At 43.8% G+C, this 24,537-nt stretch overlaps 2 protein-coding genes across 3 annotated transcripts in view; both read right to left on the reverse strand.

Annotated features, from left to right (window-relative positions):
* LOC142897995 (TGF-beta receptor type-2-like) overlaps window positions 1-24,537 on the reverse strand; it is a 336,150-nt gene that overhangs the window by 265,445 nt on the left and 46,168 nt on the right. The window contains exon 11 of one of the 2 annotated variants that reach the window (XM_076040695.1): window positions 2,139-2,244. The exons of the other annotated variant lie outside the window; for it this stretch is intronic. The gene's annotated coding sequence lies outside the window, so the exon portion shown is untranslated. Of the gene's footprint in view, window positions 1-2,138; window positions 2,245-24,537 lie in introns of those variants that run through there. 2 annotated transcript variants of the gene reach the window in all.
* The window catches only part of LOC142897992 (dolichyl-diphosphooligosaccharide--protein glycosyltransferase subunit STT3B-like), a 53,087-nt gene that overhangs the window by 19,839 nt on the left and 8,711 nt on the right, over window positions 1-24,537 (reverse strand). Inside the window, exons 2-5 of the mRNA XM_076040689.1 lie at window positions 7,239-7,347; window positions 5,303-5,590; window positions 3,849-3,914; window positions 2,618-2,717 (exon numbers count right to left, since the gene is read on the reverse strand). Coding sequence (XP_075896804.1) covers window positions 2,618-2,717; window positions 3,849-3,914; window positions 5,303-5,590; window positions 7,239-7,347 — 563 coding nt within the window. The remainder of the gene's footprint in view (window positions 1-2,617; window positions 2,718-3,848; window positions 3,915-5,302; window positions 5,591-7,238; window positions 7,348-24,537) is intronic.

Here is a 24,537-nt window from a genome sequence, read left to right on the forward strand (position 1 = left end):
ACGCCTCTGGCAAAATGCGACTTTGCTTTGACTCTTTGGTAACTTTGCAAGATAATGATAAAAAAAAAAAAGCACATGCATGATTGGCTTCTGCAGGATGCTTCCTTCCTTGGCAGCCTTCACCGTGACCAAGTTACAATTGGCCATAAATACGGCAATTGGTTTTTTTGTTCCAAGATTTTATTATTTTTTCAATAAAGCTGAGGACTTTTCTAGAATTTTTATTTTTATTTTTATTTTTTTACCAAATTGGTTTGCATCCATGCAAAATAAAATAGCCGATTCCACGGCTGCTTTGCAAATTTTAAAGGGGTGGTTCAGAATTTTGGACACGGGGCCTCATTTCCAAGTAGGCCAGTGTGCTGTTTATCAGTTGTGATCGTTTCAACACATTTGATCCATTCCTTTAGTTTAGCAGAGTGTGCTGGTGCTAGGCTAACACAAGTCAAAGGTTTCTGCTTTCCTGCCAATAAAAACAATCTTACCCACTCCAGTTAGAGGTGGGAAGTACAAATACTTTGTTACTGTTACAAGTACAGATTTTTCCGGTATCTGTACTTGACTTGAGTATTTCTTTTTCTGACATTTTTTTAAATTTTTTACTTTTACTTCCTACATTTATACACAAATATCTGCACTTTCAATTCCTCACAGTGGAAAAACACACTTGTTATTTCTGTGTTTAAAAGATCTAAATTCTTTTCAAAGTCACTAATAACTAAGTCCCTTACACTACTAAGAGTAGAGCTATTAGAACTATGTTGTTGTGTAGTTAAATATAAAAGTGGATAATATTCTAGAGGGAGATTATTTACCCCGCAACCCTGAGCACAGGAGGAAGTGAGTATAGAAAATGGATGGATGGATGGATGGATGGATGGATGGATGGATGAATGAATGAATGAATGAATGAATGAATGAATGAAAATAAAACTGATATTAAAAGTGTTAACATGCAATAATGTCTCAATGACAAACTTTTTAAATATATATTTTTTTCCTGAAGTACATTTCAGAACCTGTATTTTATTACTTTTACTTGACTAAGAGACTTGAATTATAATTTTTTACTTTTTCCCAGAGTGTATTTTTTTTACTGAAGTACCCATACTTTTACTTCGGTACAGAATGTGAGTACTTTTGCCACCTCTGTACACATGAGGCAAACAAATTATAGCAGCAGACGACCAATTATATGTTGATGGAATAATCTAACAAATTAAACTGCATTTAGGCTGCGTTCATGATAACTTCTCTGAAGAACTGCATGAGCTGGGAAGTTCCTTCGAGCCGCAGACAGACCTACCAGACGGCTGCACGGCCAAAGAAATGATGAGGCTCCCCAGCGGGCGGCATATTGGATCTGCTGCACTTCAACGCAGCAGCCAAACCCGGTGCTTCCTGAACAGTGGGGGGAATCTCACCAGATGACGAAATATCATTTGGATTTCATTAAAGGGTCCCTGCTTTATTAGACGGGGGGGGGGGCTGGTTTGCGACAGCGGGGTCACGGGTGCCAAACAGCAGCACACAGCATGCATCAGTGACCTCGCTGCTGATCGCGGCGCTCCGTTACAACTTCGAACCAACTCAATTACTGTGCAGCCACGGGGTGGGATGTACAGTGAGGGCCTTCGGAGAGATGAAGGAGACCAGGGGACCACGGGGGGGGGGGGGGGGGGGGGGGGGGGAGTCAGGTTAATTATTTATTGAGCCAATATTCTTATTGCAGGTTGCAGAATCCACCAGCCGTCCCGTCCCATCTTCTCCTGCCTCCGGTCCCCTTCCCTCTGTGCTTGTTGTACTCCCCCCCCCCCTCCCTTTGATTGCATCTCACCGCTTTTCTTGTTAAGTTCTAGTAACCTTGCCCGGGTTCCATGTGTCATTATCTCGGCAGGACATTCTGACCTTGCTCAGCTGGTGGGAGCCTGCTTTGGATGTGAAACAATGGCGCCGGTGTTGCCGCATCACTGTGTGTGTGTGTGTGTGTGTGTGTGTGTGTGGGGAGTGGATGCTGTGAGCCTATGGTCAGGATTTGATTCATGATCAGTGAGGCAAGTTCAGGCAGCGAGATGAGCGCGCTCTTTGAAGGGAAGACGGCTTTCATCCTTATTTCCCCTTTTCTACTTCTCTCTGACTTTTATCACACACACACACACACACACACACACACACACACACACACACACACACACACACACACACACACACACACACACACACACACACACACACACACACGACCTCAGTTCAACCGGACATCTGTCCAATTACAGGCTCTAACAGCAGGACCTTGTACATTTTACCTTTAATTGAAGGTAAAATACACAAATAACAGGAAATTCTGGATCCAAACAAATGTCCATGCGACAGAGTCGTTAAAAAAGAAAAAGCATTGTGCACGTATGTACGTTGTGCATGTGCCGACTATAAACCGCGCTGTATTCCCCGGTTGCCGTTGTTGTGTTGTTATTATTATTCTATGCCGGATGTGCTCCACTGAATGCTAAATAAATGGGCATATTTGTAAACCCCCCCCCCCCGACGCCCGTTTCTCATGACCTTAAATGAAGTATTTATGTGGAGGTGAGCATGTTGCTGTGCAGCGGCGGCTCACCTATGTAGACCCTCTTGCTGTAGCGCTGCATCAGCAGCAGCACAAACACGTGCAGGGGGATAAGGTTGATGATGAACACGTAACCGCCCCATGCTGACACCTGCAAAACACAAAAATGCAAAAATAAATAAATAATAATAATAATAACAGCAAGGCTGCTTGATAATGCCGGCTCATCTTGCTCATTAGCGTCACCTTCAGGTTCACGCACAAACACTAAAAATACACAAATACAGAGTAAACAACTGCTTCTAGTTTCTATGGAGGTACAGCTGGGTAATTCTAATGTTGGCAATGAATTGCCACTGCAATTATTAGCCATTGATTTTATAACTATTTACAATAATAACTGGCCGGTTAGTGCCTATATTTGATGCTATTTAACGCCAATGCATATTTGAATAAGACAATTGATCTATGAGTAAATTCCTTGAGACCCAATAATTTGATAAAATCTTAAAGATTAAATTATATAACACAGCACTTTGACTGATGATATTATTCTAAACTACCGAAAGACTTGGGGATATTTGGCTTCAGGGTGAAATTTTAGAGCGCACCTAAAAAGCTATATAACTGTTCACACAGGCGACTTTAATTTGACTTCCTGCGAGCCTTTCGATGCGTGTGAACTTCAATGACAGTTCGTACTTCGCCGGTACCTCTTCGTCCTGTCGTTCGCATTTCGATGTCACGAAACCAAGACGGCGGGCAATGGTCACGTGACAAATTTTGCAGCACAGATATCTTCTGTGTTTTGTAGTGGGATAATGATGGTGAGTGCTCAAGAGATTTCTTTGACCTGTTAAACTCATGTTTGCTCTACAGCAGGGGACACCAGGTAGCCCCCCAAGGACCTCATGAGCAGCCCGCAGACCCCAATTGCACGGCTCGTTGAGCTGCGTCTAAAATTCAATTTTACCCAACCTTGTTAAGTCAAAAACCTTTGAAAATGCAGGCTTTTCAAATCTTTGATTAATCTAAAAACATGAGGAAATAAATAATAACTGTTAAATAATCAACTTGGCTGCAACACTCATTCCAGAGGATTTTTAGCCCAGAGGTCTAATCACTAGCTGTACGCTTTATTTTTTTCCATCTTTTTTTTGAAACAAAGGCCTCATATGTTCCAAACAACAGACACGGAAACATAATAGAATCTTTTGAGAGCTCTGTGCCTAATGTCCTGAAGTGTCATTAATAATTTGTGTTATTGAGAGTGTGCTCTCACCATGTAGAAATAGGACAGGCAGCATCCGATGGTCCAGAAGACTGATCCGGTCTTCACTGACTTCACCTGCAGTTCACACACACACACACACACAAACACACGGTTTCCATTAGAGTGAGCTGCTCCAGAGCTGCTTACCCAACACAACTGTCTGAATTATTCATTGCATTTCCCTCTTAATGACCCGAGCAGAGCAGAGCAGAGCAGAGCAGAGCCGCGCGGAGCGCCGTGTTCGACACTTCCTTACCGTCGCCAGCGCGGCACGGGAGAGCTGCTAACCAGCGCTTTGCGCAACTAACAAGCCATGACTTAACAAAGACACGGCGGGGGAGCTCTCTGCGCTGCTATTGGCTGAATTAGGGTGGATGAATTACGGGGCTGAGGCGATGAGATTTACTGGAGGCAACAAGTAGGAGTGCATTAGATGCAAAAACAACAGGGGCAGGAGACAGAGACGGGGGAGGGGAGGAGAGAGGGAGAATTGGGGGGGGGGGGGGGGGGGGGGGGGGGGCAATCGCTTTTTTTGTTCCATCAGTTCTCACATGAGTAATGCTTCTCACGCGCCGCATAAATAAAACGCCTGGTGATTTATTTATTTTTTTTGTCGCTTTGTGCCTTTCATAACACCTATTAGCAGCAATTCTGATAACTGTGCTGGAATAGTGATTCATTGAAGTTCGCCCGAGAGTCTCATCTGTGCCGACTGTCAGAAACACAAACCAAAGAGCGCTGGTGTGATGAAGCAAACTGCAGAACAATGCAGAGGCTCTGACAGATACGCATTCATTAAAAGACTCAACTAACAATACTTTCTTACCTCTAAAAATATATATTCAAAACAAAGGCACTTAAAATGACAATTTGGAAAGAACATAATTTACTGTTAATGTGCTCTGGTTTTTAGAATAATCTGTGCCGATCCTCAGAAAACATCCAAAAATGAGAGCATTGCACGATTAATCTCGTTCGACATGACACTTTAACTCCAACTGTCAAAATTGATAACGTATTTTTTTTTTTTTTTTTTTTTTTTTTTTTTAAATTAGGCCATTAATCTTTAATCTTAGAGCCACTTGTAACAGGGCATTATTAATTATCCTGATATAAATGAGGATGTAGGACTAGAGGCAAGGTCAAAATTAAAAAACAAACAAACAAAAAAAAAAACACGCAACCTTATTGAAACCCAAAACAAGTACAACTTTCATGGCTTAGGGCGTAGTGGATGATCAGAGGCAATAATGCAAATTTTATGATCATGCCAGGGTGCAATATGAATTTCATCTGCACTGAAACTACAAGCAAAAGTGATTTTGCGCTAGCGTGGTGCGTTACTGTTTAATAACGTTAAATTACCAGAGCTTCGCGACTAAAAAAAAACACAAAAATAAACCCTTGTTTATAACCACTTGACTGGAATGGCAGCAGTAAAGAGCAGCGCAGCGCCGGCGTACCCAGAGGTAGTAGGTGAACTGCAGGGCAAAGATGGCGATGCCTTCGTTGTCGAAAGAGCCGGCCACGGAGCGCGAGATGTAGCCCGGCACGATGGCGATGAAGCAGGCCGCCAGCAGGCCGGCGCCCTGGTTCCACAGCTCCCTGGTCAGGAGGAAGGTGGAGATGGAGGTCAGGCCGCTGAACACCGGCGCCAGGAACACGCACACGTCGCGGATGTGGACGGTGACGTGGAGCAGGTTGAGCACGTAGTGGATGAGGCCCGCCGTGGCCATCAGACCCGGGTACACCTGGAGGTCGCGACAGGGGGGGGGGAGAGAAGGTCAAACACATTAATAAATGTGGTCTGGATGTCAATGAGCCATCCGTGCTCTTTGTGACATCGCAAAGATCGGACTTTCTCAAGGTTACGGCTCGGCCCAGGCGTGGGCAAACTACGGCCATCTGCAGCTTTGTTCCATCGGTTCTCAGGTGAGTAATGTTTCTAACGCGCCGCATAAATAAAACGCCTGGTGATTTATTTAGTTTTCGTCGCTTTGTGCCTTTCATAACACCTATTAGCAGCAATTCTGATAACTGTGCTGGAATAGTGATTCATTGAAGTTCGCCCGAGAGTCTCATCTGCGCCAACTGTCAGAAACACAAACCAAAGAGCGCTGGTGTGATGAAGCAAACTGCAGAACAATGCAGAGGCTCTGACAGATACGCATTCATTAAAAGACTCAACTAACAATACTTTCTTACCTCTAAAAACATATATTCAAAACAAAGACAATTTGGAAAGAACATAATTTACTGTTAATGTGCTCTGGTTTTTAGAATAATCTTCGACGATCCTCAGAAAACATCCAAAAGGTTGAGTATTGCACGATTAATGTCGTTCGACGTGACACTTTAACTCCAACTGTCAAAATTAATAATGCAACTTTAAAGCTAAGCTTTGAAGAAATTCTATTGACGGTACCACCTGTGCCTAATATGTGTATTAACTATTAACGAGAGCGGTTTACTAGCAATTGAATCACCCAAAAGTATTCGACTTTATTATTTTTTGAATGAATTCTAACAAACCGTTAAAAAGACATCAATGGGCACAGTGACCTTGTTTCACCCCAACACCTCTTTGATGTTTTCAAAACTCAGACAGAAATATGATTTCTGTCAATTTAAAGATTCCTTTGCACAACTTTGAACACATTTTACGAAACACCTCAATAAAAAAAATAAAAAAAAACCTGCCGGTTCAGTGGCGCAAAGTTGAAAATCACTTTGCGTTTCATTGTCACGCGGAGCTGCTTCAAAGTCGAACAGACGCCCCTAAAGCTGGTGTTTGTCAGCGAGTGACTGTCCTCCAGTGCACTCCGGGGAACTGGAGGAACAGTTTGCTCTCACACCGAGGGTGTAAATATAGCGAGGAGCGACTGGCGGTGTAATGGTGTGTTAAAAGTGACCCCAGTCTGTCGTCTCCGTTCCGTTATTAAGACCGATCTGCGATCCGTTGTGCGAGTGTGGCGTGGCTCCCCTCAGCTGGTCACGCTTACTAAGTGCAAGTGTTTGGGCGTGTGTGCGTGCGTGCGTGCGAGTGCGAGACCTCTAAGTGAGAGTAAGTTTAATAGGATGACGGAAGATTCATCACTGTAATGTGACTCCAGAGAAATAAGCACAGAGAATGAGGCTGAGACGGAGAGTACGCCCACTTGCAGACCTCCCCCTCCCCCGCCCACCCACTCCATCTTCACATCTTACACCAGTGGTTCTCAAACCTTCTCTGTCACGCCCCACCTTGGAGGAAGAAAATTGTTAGACGCCCCAAATTTGACGTGGCTGTGTCTTGAGGGATCCCGACGAACCTGCAAGTGGCCCCATGTCTCGAGGAGAAGGTTGACTTTTGACCCCATAGACTTGGCATTAGGCATACACACAGGCGAAAACACTCACCGTGCCCCCGACTATCCTGCCCAGAGGGTACCAGGCTCTTTCGTCGAACCAGTTGAGGAACTCGTAGAAGCCATTGGTGGTGAGATGGTGAGTCGACCGGTAGTTGAACCTGCGGAAATCACATTCAGTTAATTAGGGAGACAACGGCACCAGAATAAGGACGAATAAATAAATAAATAAACAAATAAATAAATAAACAAATAAATATCTTTGCTTTTCGTACAGGATGAAATAAAACTCAGACGCTTTCAGAACACACGAGAGCAGAGCTGGGATTTTATTGGTAAAACAAAACAACTTGCATCATATAAAAGACACATTGGGGTTCCATCAAAACAAAATATTCATAAAAAAAAAAATCAAAAAACGTATGAACCTAAATGCAGCATGCTAGCAGACCTGCAGTTTTCAATCCTGCTGGCCAGCTAAGGACAAAAATGCAAACTGGTTTGACGCTACAAAATTTTAGGTTGATTTTTCGCATAGTGACGGATAAACCTTCATTAAACTTCACTTCCCACAACCCTACAAGTCTATGACGTGGATTCTTTCTTTGCCCACAAGCGCAACACATTAGCAGAAAAGGTCTATACAACGAGTAGCCGGACTAAGGCTCAGGTTGAGGTCACCAGGTTCAGACCGACGGGTCCACATTCTATCTTTAGAAATATATAAAATACTCCACCGGTTGAAACGCTGCCTCATCCGTGCATGTAAACGAGGTGAAAGTTGCACTGTTATAATGAGCAGGTGGCGCCCCAGTCAGCCAGTCCATGTGACTCTACGCATGAGTAGCCGTTAGTGGCGTTCGAACGTACTTGCTCCCCATGAGGGAACCAGTGTTTAACCAGAAACTAAAACTCGGGAGGGGGAAAAGCAAAAAAATGAAACAAAGGAAATTGCAATTAAAAAAGAAATCAAAGCAACTCATGTGATTTCAGACTCATAGTGTGATGATGACATGTGACGCATTACATCTCAACAGTCCAGTGCATTGTTGAGAAACAAACAAAGGGAAAAAAAACATGTGTGGTGCTGAAATGTCTCACTGGCTTGGACCCAAATGACTTTTCTTTAACAAATACACAGTAGAGAAAAGGTTTGATTTTCATTATTATTAAGGACAAAAAAAACAAAAAAAAAAAAACAAAACGAAAATAAACTTGTGAGTGGCTCAACTCGTGGCTTGGTTTCCACAGTGTTTACAGGCACTGGGATTTAGGAGGGACATCTGATTAAAGCCTCGTCTGGAGTAGCCAAGCCAAGAGATAAGGGCCTGCTGTTGTACCCACTTTCCGTTGAGCCCTAACTGTATGTGTGTGTGTGTGTGTGTGTGTGTATATACACATATCAGATGTGTATATATACACACACACACATATATATACATATGTATATTTCATTCTTTTTTCTTTCACTCTTCTGTAATCTAACCCTCTTTTTTTATGTACATTCTTTCATTTTATTTACTTATTTTATTTTGCAAATTGCATCTTTCCAACTGTTATATTCATAACTGACACGTAATTTTACACACGCACACAAATGTTGCTTGTTATTCACTCCGTTAATCTAACTGTACCGTTAATGTCACTGTATTGACCAACTGCACAATTAAAAAAAAAGAGAAAAAAATAAAGAAACTATTTTCATTCAAAACCAGCGCCTGCTGGAAGGGCTGCACTATATTGCTGGTCCAGCCCAATGTGGACCAGCTGCGGGTCAACAGCGCAAGTTGACGTAATATCTTCTTTCACGTCTCGGGGCGGGGGGAAAAAAAAGACGCTCACACAAACAAACAAACAAACAAACCAGCCACTACCGACTTCATTTAATGTGTTCAGGTTCCGACAGGGAACTGAACAATAAGAAAACCCTCTTACAAGCACCGAACAAACGTCTGCAGTGCTCTACGGCACTGAAACCTCAGACGGAGAGGAAAGCCCAAACATTGGGGACATTTATTTTTTAGAAGTTTCCAGCACCGGTTGAGTACAATGATGCGTGTTTGTCAAGAGAGAGCAAATCCACAAAGTGGTGAGTCATAAATAAGTGAAGCACTATTTTGGTGTTGGGGGGGGGGGCAAACTATGCCTTTAAACACTTGAGTGGCACTTCCACAAGCGTGCTACATTAATAAGAGCATCGAGAGTCATATTAGTGAGGTGCTGCAGACAAGTGTTCAACGCTGCTCGTGTTACGGAAGGTAAACGAACACACAGTGCAGCGCTGGACGGCGGCATTATTCGCTTTCAGCTAATGGCTGCTTTAGGTTTAGAAGGTCGTTTGTTTTACCCACAGAACTGTTTGTTTGTTGTTGGGGCTTTTTTTCCCCCGCCAGCTTTTACTGGAATATGTTGACAGGGCAAATTCACATTAAAACAAGTTAGATAATACGGCCTAAAAGCCAGGGCTTCCATTAGAGGCAGCTTTAAGCAGCTCTTCAAAAGAAAAAAAAAGAAAAAAGCAATGATATTATGTAGGCCAATCATTACCATGAGTACTCAGCCACACTGGCTAAAATATGTGAATCAACATGCTTTAACTACTCATTCTCGAGTCACAATGCTTCATATTTAGTGGGAAAAAAAATCAAAAAAATCACATAATTCTTACCTTATTACTGACACTAACGATAAAATTGAGGAAGTAAAATGAATTATTACATATTATATTCAATTCATTTTTTTCAAGATATTGACTGTTGAAGTTTGTATTTAAAAGGAGAAACTGGCTGCTGCTGGCCATGATGGGCTGCCTGGCGCACCTCAAGCCGTTAGTTCAATAGATGTTTGCTCCAGTCTGACATGGCAAATGACTCAAACATGGTTTCAAGTTTTATTGCACTGCGTTAAATCCATAAAACCAGACGCAAAGCAACCACCACCACCACCCCCCACCACCACCGCTCCCGGGCACCCTGGAGGGAGCCACCTCTGCAGTAAGGGTGAGAGTCAAAAAGTGAGAGTCAAAAAATGAAAGCATGTTTCAGATCCACCACCGTGGAAAAAGAGACTCGTGGTGTGATGTTCATAGCATCTGTGTACAAAAAATAACAGTCTCATATACATATACACACACACACACACACACACACACACACACACACACACACACACACACACGACTGTTTGTGTAAGTGTATACAAATATACATACACACAGTACATATACAGATATATAAATATGCATCTATACACACACATGCGCACGTACACACACACACAGGAGTCCCAATAAATCGCGCTCTCTCCCTTTACATGTATCCCCCCCCCCTCCAAGGCAATATGTCATTCCTGGCAGAGTGCGACACTGCCTTTGGCATTCACCCTTTGGTGGTTTTGAAAATGCTGCAGAGACGAGGAGAGGTTGTGGGTGTAAGCGATGCAGTCACGTCTTGAATAATGCAGACGCGCGAAAAAAAAACCAAGAAAAAAAAAACCAAGAAAAAAAAACCCACAAGAAAACGACAACAGCGAAACGTGTTGCGTTAAAAGGATAACGTCGGATTTTGGCCGTTTCCATCGGGCTCCGTCATTTCTGATTGCCCAACCTTTGCCAATCTCCTCTGTGCCCCGCTCCCTGCGCGCACAGCAATTTGCTCCACTCCATGACATGAAAAAAAAAAAAAAAAAGAAAGAAAACGAGGGAGAGAAAAAAAAAAAACGGGCAGGCGGCCAAAGCGCAGCCAACTCAGGGTAACATCACCTTCTAATGACCCATGCTGCGCCGCTTGAATGGGAGAAGCCCAAGCGCTGCCGTGTGTGTGTGTGTGTGTGTATGTGTGTGTGTGTGTGTGTGTGTGTGTGTGCAGCCTGTGCACAGGGATCAGGCTTCCCGCTGGGTCTCGGGTGACAAGTGCGTGGGAGCAACGCAGGAGGCAGGAAAAACAAAGTTGCTCTGAGAAGATGACAGGACGTGACATCAAAGAGACTAAAGCGCGCGCACGCGGTGCAGAGGCTGACGCGTTTGCAAACACTAAAGCCGAGAACGGGCTTCAGAACAACAAAAAGAGAAAGTTGAAGTTTCGAGAACGCGAAGAAAATTTCCTGGTGTGGCGGCAGCAGGGTGTCGAGCAAACTCTTCGACTGGTGGGCCACACCGGGCTCTAAAATGTGACAGAGGGGGGCCCGGAGCAGGAGCAGATAGATGGAGCGCTTTGGTGAGCCACCTCATAGGGGAAAAGTACAGTATATCATGGGATATGTAGGAAAAAGTGCTTTAATTTCAACTGAAAATGAGCAAAAGCAAAGTTACAACATAATACGTGTCTTTGGAACCCTTTGGTATTGAGCTCTTGATGGAAATGACTCTTAAGACAACGAAAAAAAAATGAATAAAATTGTTTTTTTGACTTAATACTATTAATATAGTTTGCCCATGCCTGGTCTCGAGTGTTAGAATGTGGAAAAACTGACGTGGCCCTGCAAATATTACGAGTGCGAGACAATAGAAGACTGTTGACCCGATGAGCTTCTGTGACAAACGTTGCAAAATAACCTTCGATTTAAAGACAAAAACGAATGTCTTCAGATGCACGGAAGGTTTCCTGGAAGTTTCATTAAAAATAACTCGTGAATCAAACCTTTTAATTTGTCTAAGCGAAAGTGTACAACAAGAATAATAAAGAGGAGAAAGATGAAAAGATGCACGCGTGTGTGTTTGTGCGTGCAAACACAATAAAGAAAAAAAACATCAGAGTCAAAATGATTCACACACCGGCCTCAAAAAGCCTTTGCAACACTCTCGTAGGTAAAAAAAAAAACAAATTTTGCGTTATTATCATTTCTCTTTCCAAATGCTGCTAAAATGTTTCTCCTCCTCAGTAGGGAAGTGAAACTGCGCCCAAAGCCCCATTCAGGCGTGTTTCAGGAATTGGGTTTGACAGCGTTTGGCACTTTTACAGATGCTGGTGCCTCGCCTGAGAGAAGGCTGAGCCGAGATCAGGCCGACTAATGGATGAGCCTTTTCGCCGTGTGCTGCTTTTTTTTTTGACGTTTGCTGCTTTGGCGCTTTGCATCTCATTAGTCCACCGGCGTCGCGTGTCAGGACACGGCTAACGAGCGCAACAAGTCCGCATTCCATGTGTGTAAGGCCGAAAAATGATCGGTTGATGACTTGTGGCATCTTTAATGGAGCAATAATTATGTTTTCATCGCAACAAATTAATTTAATTTACTCTGTTTCCTTTTTTTTTTGATAATGCAATGAAAAAAGCAACAGCAAAGAATTTAATTTAATACAGCATTAAAAGAACGACTTAATAAAATAATCACGTCTGAGAATCAATCAGAGCACCCAAGCATCTTTATTCTACTTTTTTTTTTTTTTTTTTTTTTTAAAGCTACCCTCGTGATCGTGCAGTCGTGGCGCGTGACTGATCCGGAAACCAGAACGACTCACTACTCCCCCCTCACCTACCCACCTGCCCCCCTCCCCCACCCACCCCTCGTCTGTGTGAGAAAAACAACGGTTGCCCGAGTCGCGCTCGCTGCCCCCACGACGCCGCCGGGCCCCCGTTTTAAGTCAATTTCACAGTCCATGAAGACTGGAGATGGGCCGCCGTTCTGCCATCGCCGCGAACGATTCCCTTGTTGTGCGGCTCACCCGAGGTGCGGTTTACCCCGAGCGCGAGACTACGAGGAACGGAGAATCGGTGAAAGTGGCGGAAAAGGAGTGCAAGTGGCGAGGGTGAAAAGAAAGCGTGGGAGTGAAATGAGCGGCAGGTTCCCCGCAAGGTGATTCATTATGCCCGTATGGAAATGTGCGTGCGTTTCATGTACAAGCGCGCGCACGTTTGCATGTGTACGCAGTGATAAATGCACAAGAAAGCTGGCAGAAGGGCAAAACCTTCGATGTGAAATGATGCATGACGAACGCAAACACACACACACTGCTACACACCGGTTTGCGGACTATTGCGAAACTAGGTGTGCCCCGACATTTGCTGGACTCATCTGCAATGGGTGGTTTTGCATTTTGGCCACAACAACAGTTTATATTGCATTACTTTATGCACTTAGATTTTACAACTTTTTATATTCAATACTGAAGTAAAACTGAACAAAACACTGCCTTCGTGTTACTTGGATGGAATTTAAAGCTCACTGGTCGAGTGCAGTGTTTCGGGAAGTGGGTGGCGGCCCCCCATGGGAGTCATGAGGAGCAAAACACGAGGTGGGGTTTGCTGTTGTTTATTTGCGCGACATAAATGACTAAGCGAAAAGTGAAATGAACTTTAAAAAACGTTTCAATAAAATAGTGGTCTAGTGGTAGAGTGTCTGCCCTGAGACTGGGAGGTTGTGGGTTCGATCCCCAGCCGGGTCGTAGCAAAGATTGTAAAAATGATAGCCGTTGCCTCCCTGCTTGGCACTCAGTGTTCGGGGATGTGCCGACGGTTAAAACTGAAAAAAGTAAGAAAAAAAAGACCGACTGTGATTATGTAGTTGTCACAAACATGACATTTGACACCACAGTCACAACGCTCAGACACACAGCTTTCCTTCTATTCGACCTGGTAGCTCCAACAATACTGCTGCTTTCCAAATGTCCTGGCAAGCTGACGCAACGAACCCTCTTGGCAGGAACTCGGCTGTGTGTTTGTCCGCACTGGCCCTATCCCATTACTTTACACACTCGAGCTTAACTCTAAATTGCCCCCGCGAATGAAAAAGCCATAACTTTTACATATCTCCTAATTTAGGCAGCTTCCTGTCCATTAAGCAAAATAAGCATAAATTTGGTCCGCTGCTGTCAGCGTCCGCATGTACACTCCACTCTCACAGGGCTGAATATACAAAGCCAAATCCCAATCACCAGGGTGCAGCTCTAACACTTTATCGTGTTCCTATGGAACAAGGGGGAAACAGAAGTGCAACAAAAACGCTCAAACACGAAGTGCTGAACTCAATTTAGCAACCAAAAAGGTGAGGGTTTTTTTGGTTGTTTTTTTTTAACCTACTACGTCCATTCAGAGAGGTGACGCAGTGGTCAGGTAAAGACTTACAAAGGGCAAAAAAATAAATAAGTGACGATGGAATTGTGGAAAGGAAAGGAAAAATAAAAACTTTCAACCTGTGGTTAAATATATTTGGCTTTAAAATCCATAAGAAAACTCAAGTCATTTACATTAGGTCTGTTTCATGGTCCAATTCTCACCACTTGGAAGTCCATTCCATGAGTTGAAAAACATAAAAATAAAAAATGAGAAAACGCTGCTTTACAGCTACTCGAATTCGGCTCATCTCATTAGTTCCTTTGAGACTGTCGGGACTTTGTGCAGTTTTAGTGTAGTTCCAGTGCAGTTTTGCAGCGACCGGGGAGCACCAACCACAGTTTCTCTAACCATTTTAGCTCGTCTATTGCCAGGAAATACAACAACAAAAGGTGGACAAGTTGTGTAACTTGCTGGCATCTGAGTACAAGAGAGAAGTGGAAATTGTGTATCTTTTGACAAGAATGTACATTATAATTAATATTTTTGTGATCCGAGTTGCCCTGATCAAATTATGGCCACCGGGGGACCAAAAGAGTCCCAAGCAAACCTCTTTAATTATTTAGCAGGCAGAGCCATTAAGATTCACTCATTTATCTTCTACCCAAAATCTAAGGCCTGAATAGGTCCTGTATAGAGGAAAAATGACAGTTCAGCTGGAACAATAGTAATTTTGTGGATAGTTCCATTGACAAGGGAAACGCTGCAAGGAATATAAATACAGCACAGTTTATTCATTTGTTTATGGTACCATAAATTATTACTGCCAAACAATGGAAGCTTCATAAGTTTGCTCCAATATTTATTTAGGAAGCTAAACAGAACAGCAACTGACGACGTCTGGCGGCTGATAAAGTTGGCAAGTTGAGTGAAACATACAGAATCATCGTTGAATTAAATTCTCTTCCCAACTCACGGACAGGGGCAACCCACTGTCCAATCAAATAACCGAGTCCAGATATAGCAGCAGCTCGACTTAACTTCAGACTAATTTCAGCCAAACTTCAGACTCAGCTTGTTGGAAAGCACAAGTATCAAAAATAATGAGTTAATTGATTGAGCGTTTGAGTTTGACCTCCTTCAATGTACCACAAGTATTCAACCTGGTGTTATTTTTAACTCGACTATGATTTCACTCAGCAGATTTATCAAAAGCGAGAATGAGGAGAAGACGTCAACTTTCTGGAAGTGCTTACCTTGCTGGCTGACTGGCTTGTTTCAAGACCTGACACAACAAACTGAAAGGCATCTCTTGTGGACAGGAGATGTGCATTAAGGAAACGCGTGATTCTGAACTTTGGGAGCCTGTCAAAATATCCTGAGGCAGCGATCTCAGTGAGGAAGGAGCACAGGTGTTTGCGCAGAAAGGCATTAGAGCAGATGAAAGTTCTTCACTCTCGCTGATTCTAATGGGAGAGGGTTTTTTTTTTTTTTATCTTCCTTGAAATATTAAATACCACAAAAACAGGATCTATTTTAGGCAGACAACTCAACGGATCAGCCAATTGGTCACATACCCTCCTGACCTGATAACTTCCTGGTTACTCCTAGCCATGCTGCTGCCGCATGCTACCAACACCTCTGCTGCTGGACTGTGCGCTTAATGCCTCTATACTGCTCTGTGTGGTTAATGCTGGTCTCTACTGTTACTTTGCTGCATATGCCGCCAACTCCCCAGCAACCACCGATGGACTCAAGTTTCCACGATCTCCTGACGGTGCGGGGGTTCTACTAGTCGTTCTTATAATGCCCGTCAGGCAGATCACGTTCAGGTAATGCAGTGGTTCTCAAACTTTCTCTGTCACGCCCCACCTTGGAGAAAGAAAAATTTTCATGCCCCCCAAAAAAGCCAAAATGGTGACAAAATAGTCTTTTTCAAATTCATTGAAACAACATAAATGTGCAAATAATGTGTTACCTGTGACTCTGTGCCCCCCAGGGGCCACCCACTTTGAGAAACACTGAGGTAATGAATCAATCGAGACAGAGCCTGACACCAAATTTGTGTGCTGCTGCAGCTATACATCGCTGAAAATATATTGTTTTCAATCCAGAGTTGTCGTAATGATGGTTTGGATGCCAGGTTTTTCACTGTGCAAACGATTCCACAATGTATTCAGTTTGACACAGCTTGTAATTACATTTTGACCTGCAATACTTGCTGTAAAATGTTTTATCTTTGTCTTTTCCCACTTGACATTTATTTCTTTATTGTGCATGGAGGTTGCCTGGTGGATTTGTTCAAGATCCTGTGTAGTCAAAACATCCATGAAAGGGACTTTCCAGTTGTGGACCAAAGTTGCTTCCACACCAAGTCTAGTCTTTTTGAACCTTTTTTTGTTTTGTTTAAATATTGATGAATGTTTATTTTCTCTTGGATTTCATAGATACTCTCGGAGACACTTAAAGGGGTCCCAATACGAAAAATTGACTTTTTTCAGCTCTTCAATAATTCTTTTTGCATTACTGGCATGCTAACTAACATCAAGTATGAAAGAAATGAGTGCTGCTCGAAGATGGAGCCACAGACGGAACAGGTACGCAGGTTGTTTTGCAAGGCCTGTGCAGAACAAACCTTGTCTATTGCTGGAAGTAGACCACCAAAGTGAATTCATTAAATCTGGAAATGGCTATAATAGGGCCCCATTAACTTCGACATTACCAATGCAATTTTGCTATTTTAATTCAGTTGCCCGGAGATTTAAGGCTACGTTCATAGATAGATAGTTATTATTATCTTTTGGCATCTCAGGTTGGTCGGTTAGAAAGCAGATCGGCCTAACAACGGCGCAGTCGAAGCCCGCTGCAGTCATAATGATTGTTTAATGAGGAGCTGCCCTGCTTGGGCAACTTTACGGCCAACACATTCGAGTGCCTAAGGAGCAGATCACAGGAGACAGGCCAACTCTGAATCATTAACATTTATCGTGCACACGCGCACGTACACACCAATGCGCGCGCACAGCGGAGGTCCGGGGCAACTGCACTCAGCTGGTGGAAAAATAATCAACGCTCACTGAACCCACCGTGTGTTTAGAACGGAGCAGATCTCCCAGCTCAGGTACAGACGGAGCCCACAGGATGTTGCAAGTGTTCGCACGCCGCCTTACTGTTCCCGGTCAAAGCAGTCAGCAGACACATCAAAGCCTTGTTGAGGTAAAGTTACCACGTAAGCGGGGGGGGGTGTCGGCGAGTAGAAAACAAAAGTGGAAGTTATTAAAACATGCCCGGAATGTGTTGTTCAGTTGGCAGTAACAACAGTCTACAAATAAACCACGTATTGCAGTTTTGTGACTGTGGGAACAACAACTTTCTGCAGTGAAATGGGGCAAATGGAAGCCAGTGGTTTCTACATTCCGGGCTGTGCAGTCCGCATTTTGTCTCTGGGAAGACTTTGACTTTAGTCTTTAAAAGGAAAACACTTAGAAATCGCGAGTCAAGCAAAGACACATAATTAACTTCAGAAGCTTTATGGATAATGCAGACCCTGTCATCTCGAGTTTGGGACCGTGATAGTGGCAAACATTAGGACGGGGATATTCGCTTGTCTTCCTCTACCCAACACACACACAGCAAAAATTTCATCAGTTCAGTTGTAGTTTACTATTGATTTTCAAAATGGATTTGGCTTTCAAATGAACAAAAACATATTCAGAGGCAGATGAAATGATGCACCCATTATGCCTAGTGCCTACTGCACAACCCCCTTTGCAGGGCGGTGCTATGATCTTGGGTGGCTGCAGGTCGTCGGGTGTGGGTGCAGCAACAAGATGTGCCCCAAAGAATGAGGTCAGCCGACTACGCGAATATGCTGAATGACCAGGTTATCCCGAGAAAAGATTTTTTTTTTTTTTCCTTCCCTGATGGCGCAGGCAATTGGGTTGAAAATGTGAAAGAGACACGTGGATTGGCCACCGCAGGGTCAGGACCTCAAACCCACTGAGAATGTTTGGGATGTGCTGGAGGTGTAGTGTCCCATCATCAATATAAGACCTTCATGAAAAATGAATGCAACACTGGCCGGACGAAAAAAAAAACAGTGTAATATTGGCGGAAGCTTATTTACCAGTGTGAACTTTTTTCCCAGGCAGCGTGCAAGGCTGCTTTGCAAAACGTCAACAGATAGGTCAGATTGACAGTTTGGCTCCTTGCAACCCGCGCGACGTGACACATATCGAAAATGATAGTTTGCTCTCTGGTTTGCACGCACAGGAGCCTTCTTAAAAGTCGCCCCTTACGCGAGGAGTCCATTTCCTTTCATAGCGCCGCAGCCCAGCAGACCGTTGTACACAAATGGCGACTATAAAAGCTGGAGGTTTATTAGGCACAAAGCTGGAATAGCCGGTCTGTTTTTCGTGTGCGTGCTGCGGGCAATTTAATGCAAGCCGGGGACAAAAAAAAAAAAAAAAAAGAGTTAATTTCAGAGAATATGGAGAACCATCCAATAACAGCAATATTTTCACAGGGGCCACACTAACAGAATACATAAAAGCTACGGCAATAGGCAGATTAGGGCGTTACTAATGGGAATGATCACGCCGCTGGAAGGATCTCTGGTTCCTCCCACATTGCTAAGGCTGTGATAAAATCCCACAGCATTGGCTGGCTGCACATCCACTCTCTTTCACTTGGCCTATATAGTCCATGTATAGCTTGAAGTCAGACAGAGGCCAGAATCTTTACACAAAAAAAAAATGAAACACGGCTGCCGCAGACGTCATCGTGGAAAGCATTGGTAGCTCAAGTGCAGCTAATGCAGGGAAATGCCACCACACTCTTGTCGAACAGAGAAAAATCATACAAATAGTTATTAGAATGCAGTCATTTTAATTTATCATTTTAAGGAGGCGCTTTGTTCTTATATCAGAGGTCGCAAAACTAACAGTCTATCGAGGACGGCGGCCCAGTCCTACTTCATGAGAAGCAATATGCGTAAACGTTGGAACATTCTGGTTCTAGGCCAAAACAGACATTCATAGATGGCTACAGACAAAGAATCTATTTTTCTGCTAAACCACAGCGAGGAAAGGAAACACAATACTGCGTACTGAGGAAGTCTTTCCGTGAAGAAGTGTAACAAAGTGACATATCTCAAATAAAAAAGCCTCAATCAAAAAGTGTGCCCAGTGTGTGGAGGGGAGATCGTTGCTCCATTTTTAAACACCCGACAATGGAATTCATTAGCACCTGGGCTTGAAATGCAACACAAATGCGACCTTTACAAATCGGGCTGCAGCGAATTTCAAGATTTGTTCTGATCTTATCTTGTAGAGTTGAAAATGAAAAACGGCTACAAGGCAAAAAAAAAAAAAACCCTCAGCATGAACAGTGCTGTGTAAGCCATGCAATGCTGTACGTAAGTAAGTAGAATGCATTTCAAAAGCCACGTGTTATCATTATAATTGGATATATATAAATAATTCAATATATCAAAAAAATAAGCCAAATATTTATTGTGTAGTTTTGTGTCTGATGTGTAATTTGGAAGAAACCATGGGAACGTCTGAAATTATTCGTGAACGTTGAGACGGTGGAGAATTAGAACAGAGAGAAAAAACATGTAATCACTGGTTTCTACGCTGCTATTTCTGTTGCAAAGCAGTGTGTGGGTGGACAGTCAGACTGGGGGGGGATATGAATGACATAAGAGAGCCACATTCCATTAACAAATCCACGTTTGTTCTTTTTTTTTTTTTTTTTTACAGAGTGACTGGAGTGAGTTAGAAATCGACAAAGAACGTTGGTGATTAAAAAGTTGAAACATGAATGTTGTGGGCGTTCACACTACACTAAGGTCCGCTGGGTTAAAACACGCAGTTATCAAATCATGCTGAGAGTCCAGATATGGACAAATTATGGCCACATTCTGTGCGATACATCATTATGTGAAGAATAAACTTTACCTCATTACGTGTAAGATACAAATACATTAAAGTTGATGTCAAAGGCCCAGGATTAGAGGCTCCACCTTCAGATCTATGCAGCCATAGTGCTCACACACAGGAAATATGGCAGGCTGTGTTCTAATATTGTTGCCATGGTTACTTACCAGTTATGTTTTGTTTTTTTTAAAGAGCGCACAAATTTTTAAGCAGACTTTCGAGACACTTTGCAATTGAAACAGTCAACTAAAGAAAATGTACTTTTAATTGCTGATGCACACTGCAGTCAGGTGTGCTTGATGGGAAAACCATATGAAGTTTGACCCTTTTTACCCTCTAAAAACTGAAACCCACGCGATATCCTGTTTGTCAAGCATCGGCAGCGGTATCGCTACCGTTGGGCTCCTCGTGGAATTCTTCAACGAAATGTATAAAGGCCACCTGCCATAACACATCACCGCCTAGTTGCCAGCAGTCGCGCGGTTGGCCAGCTGCAGCGGCGCAGACTTCTTTCTGCTCTCCGTCTCGGGAAGCCCAGACGGAAAGTGGCGAGAGGGCTCCCCGATATTTTGTCGCGGAATGAATGGAAACTAAAAGAGTCGGTGTCGCCGGGTGCCGTTAGCAGAGGTTGAGAATCGAGCTCCGTCGAATGTCAGTGTTTTCAAGCTCGTCTGGTGTCTTATTGGGAAACTTGTGAGTTCTCTCGTCTCTTTGCCTTGATGGCTAATTGCTTTTTAAAGCAGTGTCTGGTACCTCGCAATATTTTCTCTCTCAGACTGCCAGTCTGCGTCGGCCACTTTAATGCTTTTTGCCGCTGGCCGTCTTGGCTAGGTCTCTTTTGAAGCAGATTATCAGAGAACGCAAACCACGACAACGAGGTTGTGTGCTTCACTTTGTTTTGTGGCCTCTTAGCAAGCGTCAACTGTTGATCCAACGACGGCAACAAGAAAAGAGTGGAAATGCAGTGCTTTGCCATATTGAGGCAACACTGCAATATATTACAAGCATGTTGAATGCCGTTTCGACACCGAATATCGTGCTGCATTCGGGGGAAAAAAAAAAAGAAAACCAAGCACCCTGTGTTGTAAACTGTTAGGTTGCGCAACACGAGGCAAACGGGCTCCTTTGTCTCAATTTGTCTATTTGTAAAAACCAGGACAAAGTCAGTCTGATAAATATTTATCTGTGTCAGACACAGAGACTCTGTTTGTTGTCATCATTAAAATATTAACAAGCTGTGGGGGGAACAAAAAGGCAAAAACATTATGATAATTTCTTGCTTTGTACGTATAATTAGGCTAACAACATTTCTTTGATGGGAAGTAAAGCGCAGCAGATTTTCCCTTTTCATGTGCCGCTCATGTGGATCTTGAGGGAGGTTTGGGGGGGTAGGAGGGGGACGGGAAGCACCTGCAGTTTTCTCTCCACGGCCCTTCGCCCGCTTCTGTTTTGCTTTTCGACAAGTTTATTTACTGGACAACACCAAGCCTGGTCTTACAAAAACAAAAATGATAGCGGGAAAAAAAAAAAGTCTTTAGCGATCTCCTCGGTGCAGATACAACGTTTACTTCAAACCCGCTACTGAGGAACCATGGGGACAGCAGCCAGCATAAAGTGCAGACACCTGCGGGGAATGCCCCGACCGCAGCGCAAACGCTCAGTTTGACGGCCAACAGACGCGATGAGGGAGGAACTTTCAGAAGATGCCCATGTAACTGCACTTTGAAATCCAATCAGCGCCTTCGCGTGGCACGCGGTGAATGGGTTCCCACAGCATTTCCTGCGCCAGGCATCAGATCTAAGTCGATAAACTTAGTTTACATAATCCCAGTTAGGTTCAGACAAATGCAATTTTCTCCGTCTGATTTCCTCAGGGAGCGGATGTTGTTTTGCTGCTGTACATTTCCAACAGGATATCTGAGAGGTCTTCTCTGTGTGCACAGGCTGTTTAGCCAGGCCAGCAGGACAGTGGTGGTGACGCAAAAGGAGCGCTCACGACAGCCACTTGTAAGATTAATGTCAGCGCGGAAGTTATTCTGAGAAAGTTTTTTTTGTTGCATCAAATCATTCTAGCGATTGGTGCCCCACGTGGTTGCACTTTAAGCGAGGTACGCAGGTATAAAAGCCGCTTGCTATGTTTTCAATATGACGCTGTCGGAGTGATATTAGTCATCAATACAATCAGTTCCTTCCTTCCTCAGAGACTCTGACGTCAAACACAAATAAAGGCCAAAAACAAAAAACACTAATACAACTCCCAGTGCAGTAATGACTGTGAGCCGTTTCACACTTGCAGTCTCTCCAGTGATGGGATTAGTGGACCTGAAACTAAAACAGAGCCGAGTCTTTGGGCCATCTCACCGAGCCGGTACAGAATATTTCTGTTCACAATATCTCTGTTTATAAGTTCAAAGTGTTCAAAGTAAATAATGTGCGTCAACTGTGTACTGTAGGCAGAGTTATTTGCATTCACAGCCTGTATCTAAACAGGGAAACTATTTACAGTTCATTAAAAAAAAAAAATTCTTACTGCATGAACAGGCAAGTGCATTGTCAATCAATTTCCAAATCCCAAAATGATTTACTTTTTTTTTTTTTTTTTTACAGTGAACTTTAAGCCCCGGCTGTGCTCTCTACTCCCCCAGAACTTGGGTCTCACTCGCCGAGCAGCTCATTTGTCTTCCCACTCAATGCGTTGCAAAGTTAAGCGTGACCGCTTTAAGCAAGAGCGATAACTGCGGCGGCGGAGGGGGAAACACTTTGGAGTGATGCAGATTATGACGGAGAGGCTGGTTTGGTGCAAACATAAGGCTGAGGGAGGGAGGTTTCGGGGGGGGGAGATTTCTACAATGAATTATGTTCAAATGAGTGTAATACAATAGAGCGAGAGCAGAGGTTAAAATGGGATCGTGCGCTTTGAGGAAAGTTTTTTTGGACAATCTCGTGCACTAAAAATCAATATTTAAGTCTCCAAGTGGAATTTAATTTAGTGCAGGCGCCGACATTTACCCACATGCCGCATGTTTGCCGATGTGAGTAAAAATTTTAAGGGTGTCCGCCACTGTATATTTTGTATTGTCTAGGTCCAGACGACTCGCTGTCTGAACCAATTGAAAAGCGCAGAAGAGAAAGATGCGGGCTCGACACCAGCAAAACAGGCAGGCTTTATCTGTTTACCCATCAACTCAACCAGAACAAATCTCGAGTACTTGAGCGCACAAAGACCTACAACACTCTTTGATCCCAACAAGACGGCAAGTGGACTGGAGCGCACCGAAGACGTTCTTCGACACCGATACAATGAATCAATGCAGCCGCTAACAAAGAAGTCAGTGTGTCCACGCGGGCCCGGCGAGAGGGCGCCACCATTGGTCGCTGTTGCTATTGCGATCATACATTCCTGAACCGGAATTCAATATGTACTAGTTTATTCATTATGAGAAGAAGGGATGATAATCACGGTTCTCCAAACAAGCACCCCGACGAGATAACCAGCAGCCCGGCCTCGGGGTGTTTATCATCAATTAACCAAGATGAGGCAGTGTTCACATTGTGAACCTAAATTTAGCCGGAGCAGAGACAGCCTGAACAATCATGAATTCATTTCAAGAGGGTGCAGGTCTCTGTGATATTTGTGTGTGTGTGTTCGTACAGTCGAACAAAAGCGACTGATAAGGGTGTTCTCCACGGGCTTCACGCGAAACAAATGAGGGCAAAACTTTGCCCCAACAATGAGGTCAAATGACGAAGCACATTTTTGTCAAGGTAATGAATAACAGCAGTTGAACAGTGTGTTTATATATAACACCTGGAAGAGGTCAGGAGAGACCGGAGGCAGGTCTGGATCAGTGAATCTGACTCCTGACTACAAAAATGCAAAAGCACAACCAAACAAACCTTTGGGACATTTAATTTTTCTTCCCCCAAATTAAGATTTGCTTCACTTGAGTTGCTTGAAAATGTCACCGACGCTGTCTCATCTCCAGGAAACCACACCGACTTCAATTGGAAAGTGACTCAAGTCGCAGTGACTCTGACGACACACGGGCGGGTGTATCTGGTACAATCTTAAAAAATCTCCCCGACCAATGAGTGCGATGCATCTCCTGCGCTCCAGTCACCGCTTCCTGCCACCTGTTCTTCTGCACAGCCGAGTTTGGTCGCGTTCTCACGTAAGACGGCGGACGGCAGGGCTCAGAGTGCGACGGCGTAGCTGAGGGTCAAGCGGGTCGCAGCGGGTCGGCGGCAAAGTCTAAACAGATTTAACTTCAGCGTGTAGCAGACTGAGAGTGGATCTTGAGGGGATATGTGACTGGGCATATATGAAGGTCTACACAGGGGAGCAGCCACCAAATGTTTTTTTTCCTCCCAAGACATTCAAAAGTCAAAATCTTCGGCATTTTCGAAGCGTCGGTGCTCCATA

The sequence above is a fragment of the Nelusetta ayraudi genome, unplaced genomic scaffold (genome assembly GCF_046127955.1).
Source record: "Nelusetta ayraudi isolate G7.1 ecotype Tasmania unplaced genomic scaffold, CSIRO-AGI_Nayr_v1 ptg000063l, whole genome shotgun sequence".
Classification (NCBI taxonomy): Eukaryota; Metazoa; Chordata; class Actinopteri; order Tetraodontiformes; family Monacanthidae; genus Nelusetta; species Nelusetta ayraudi.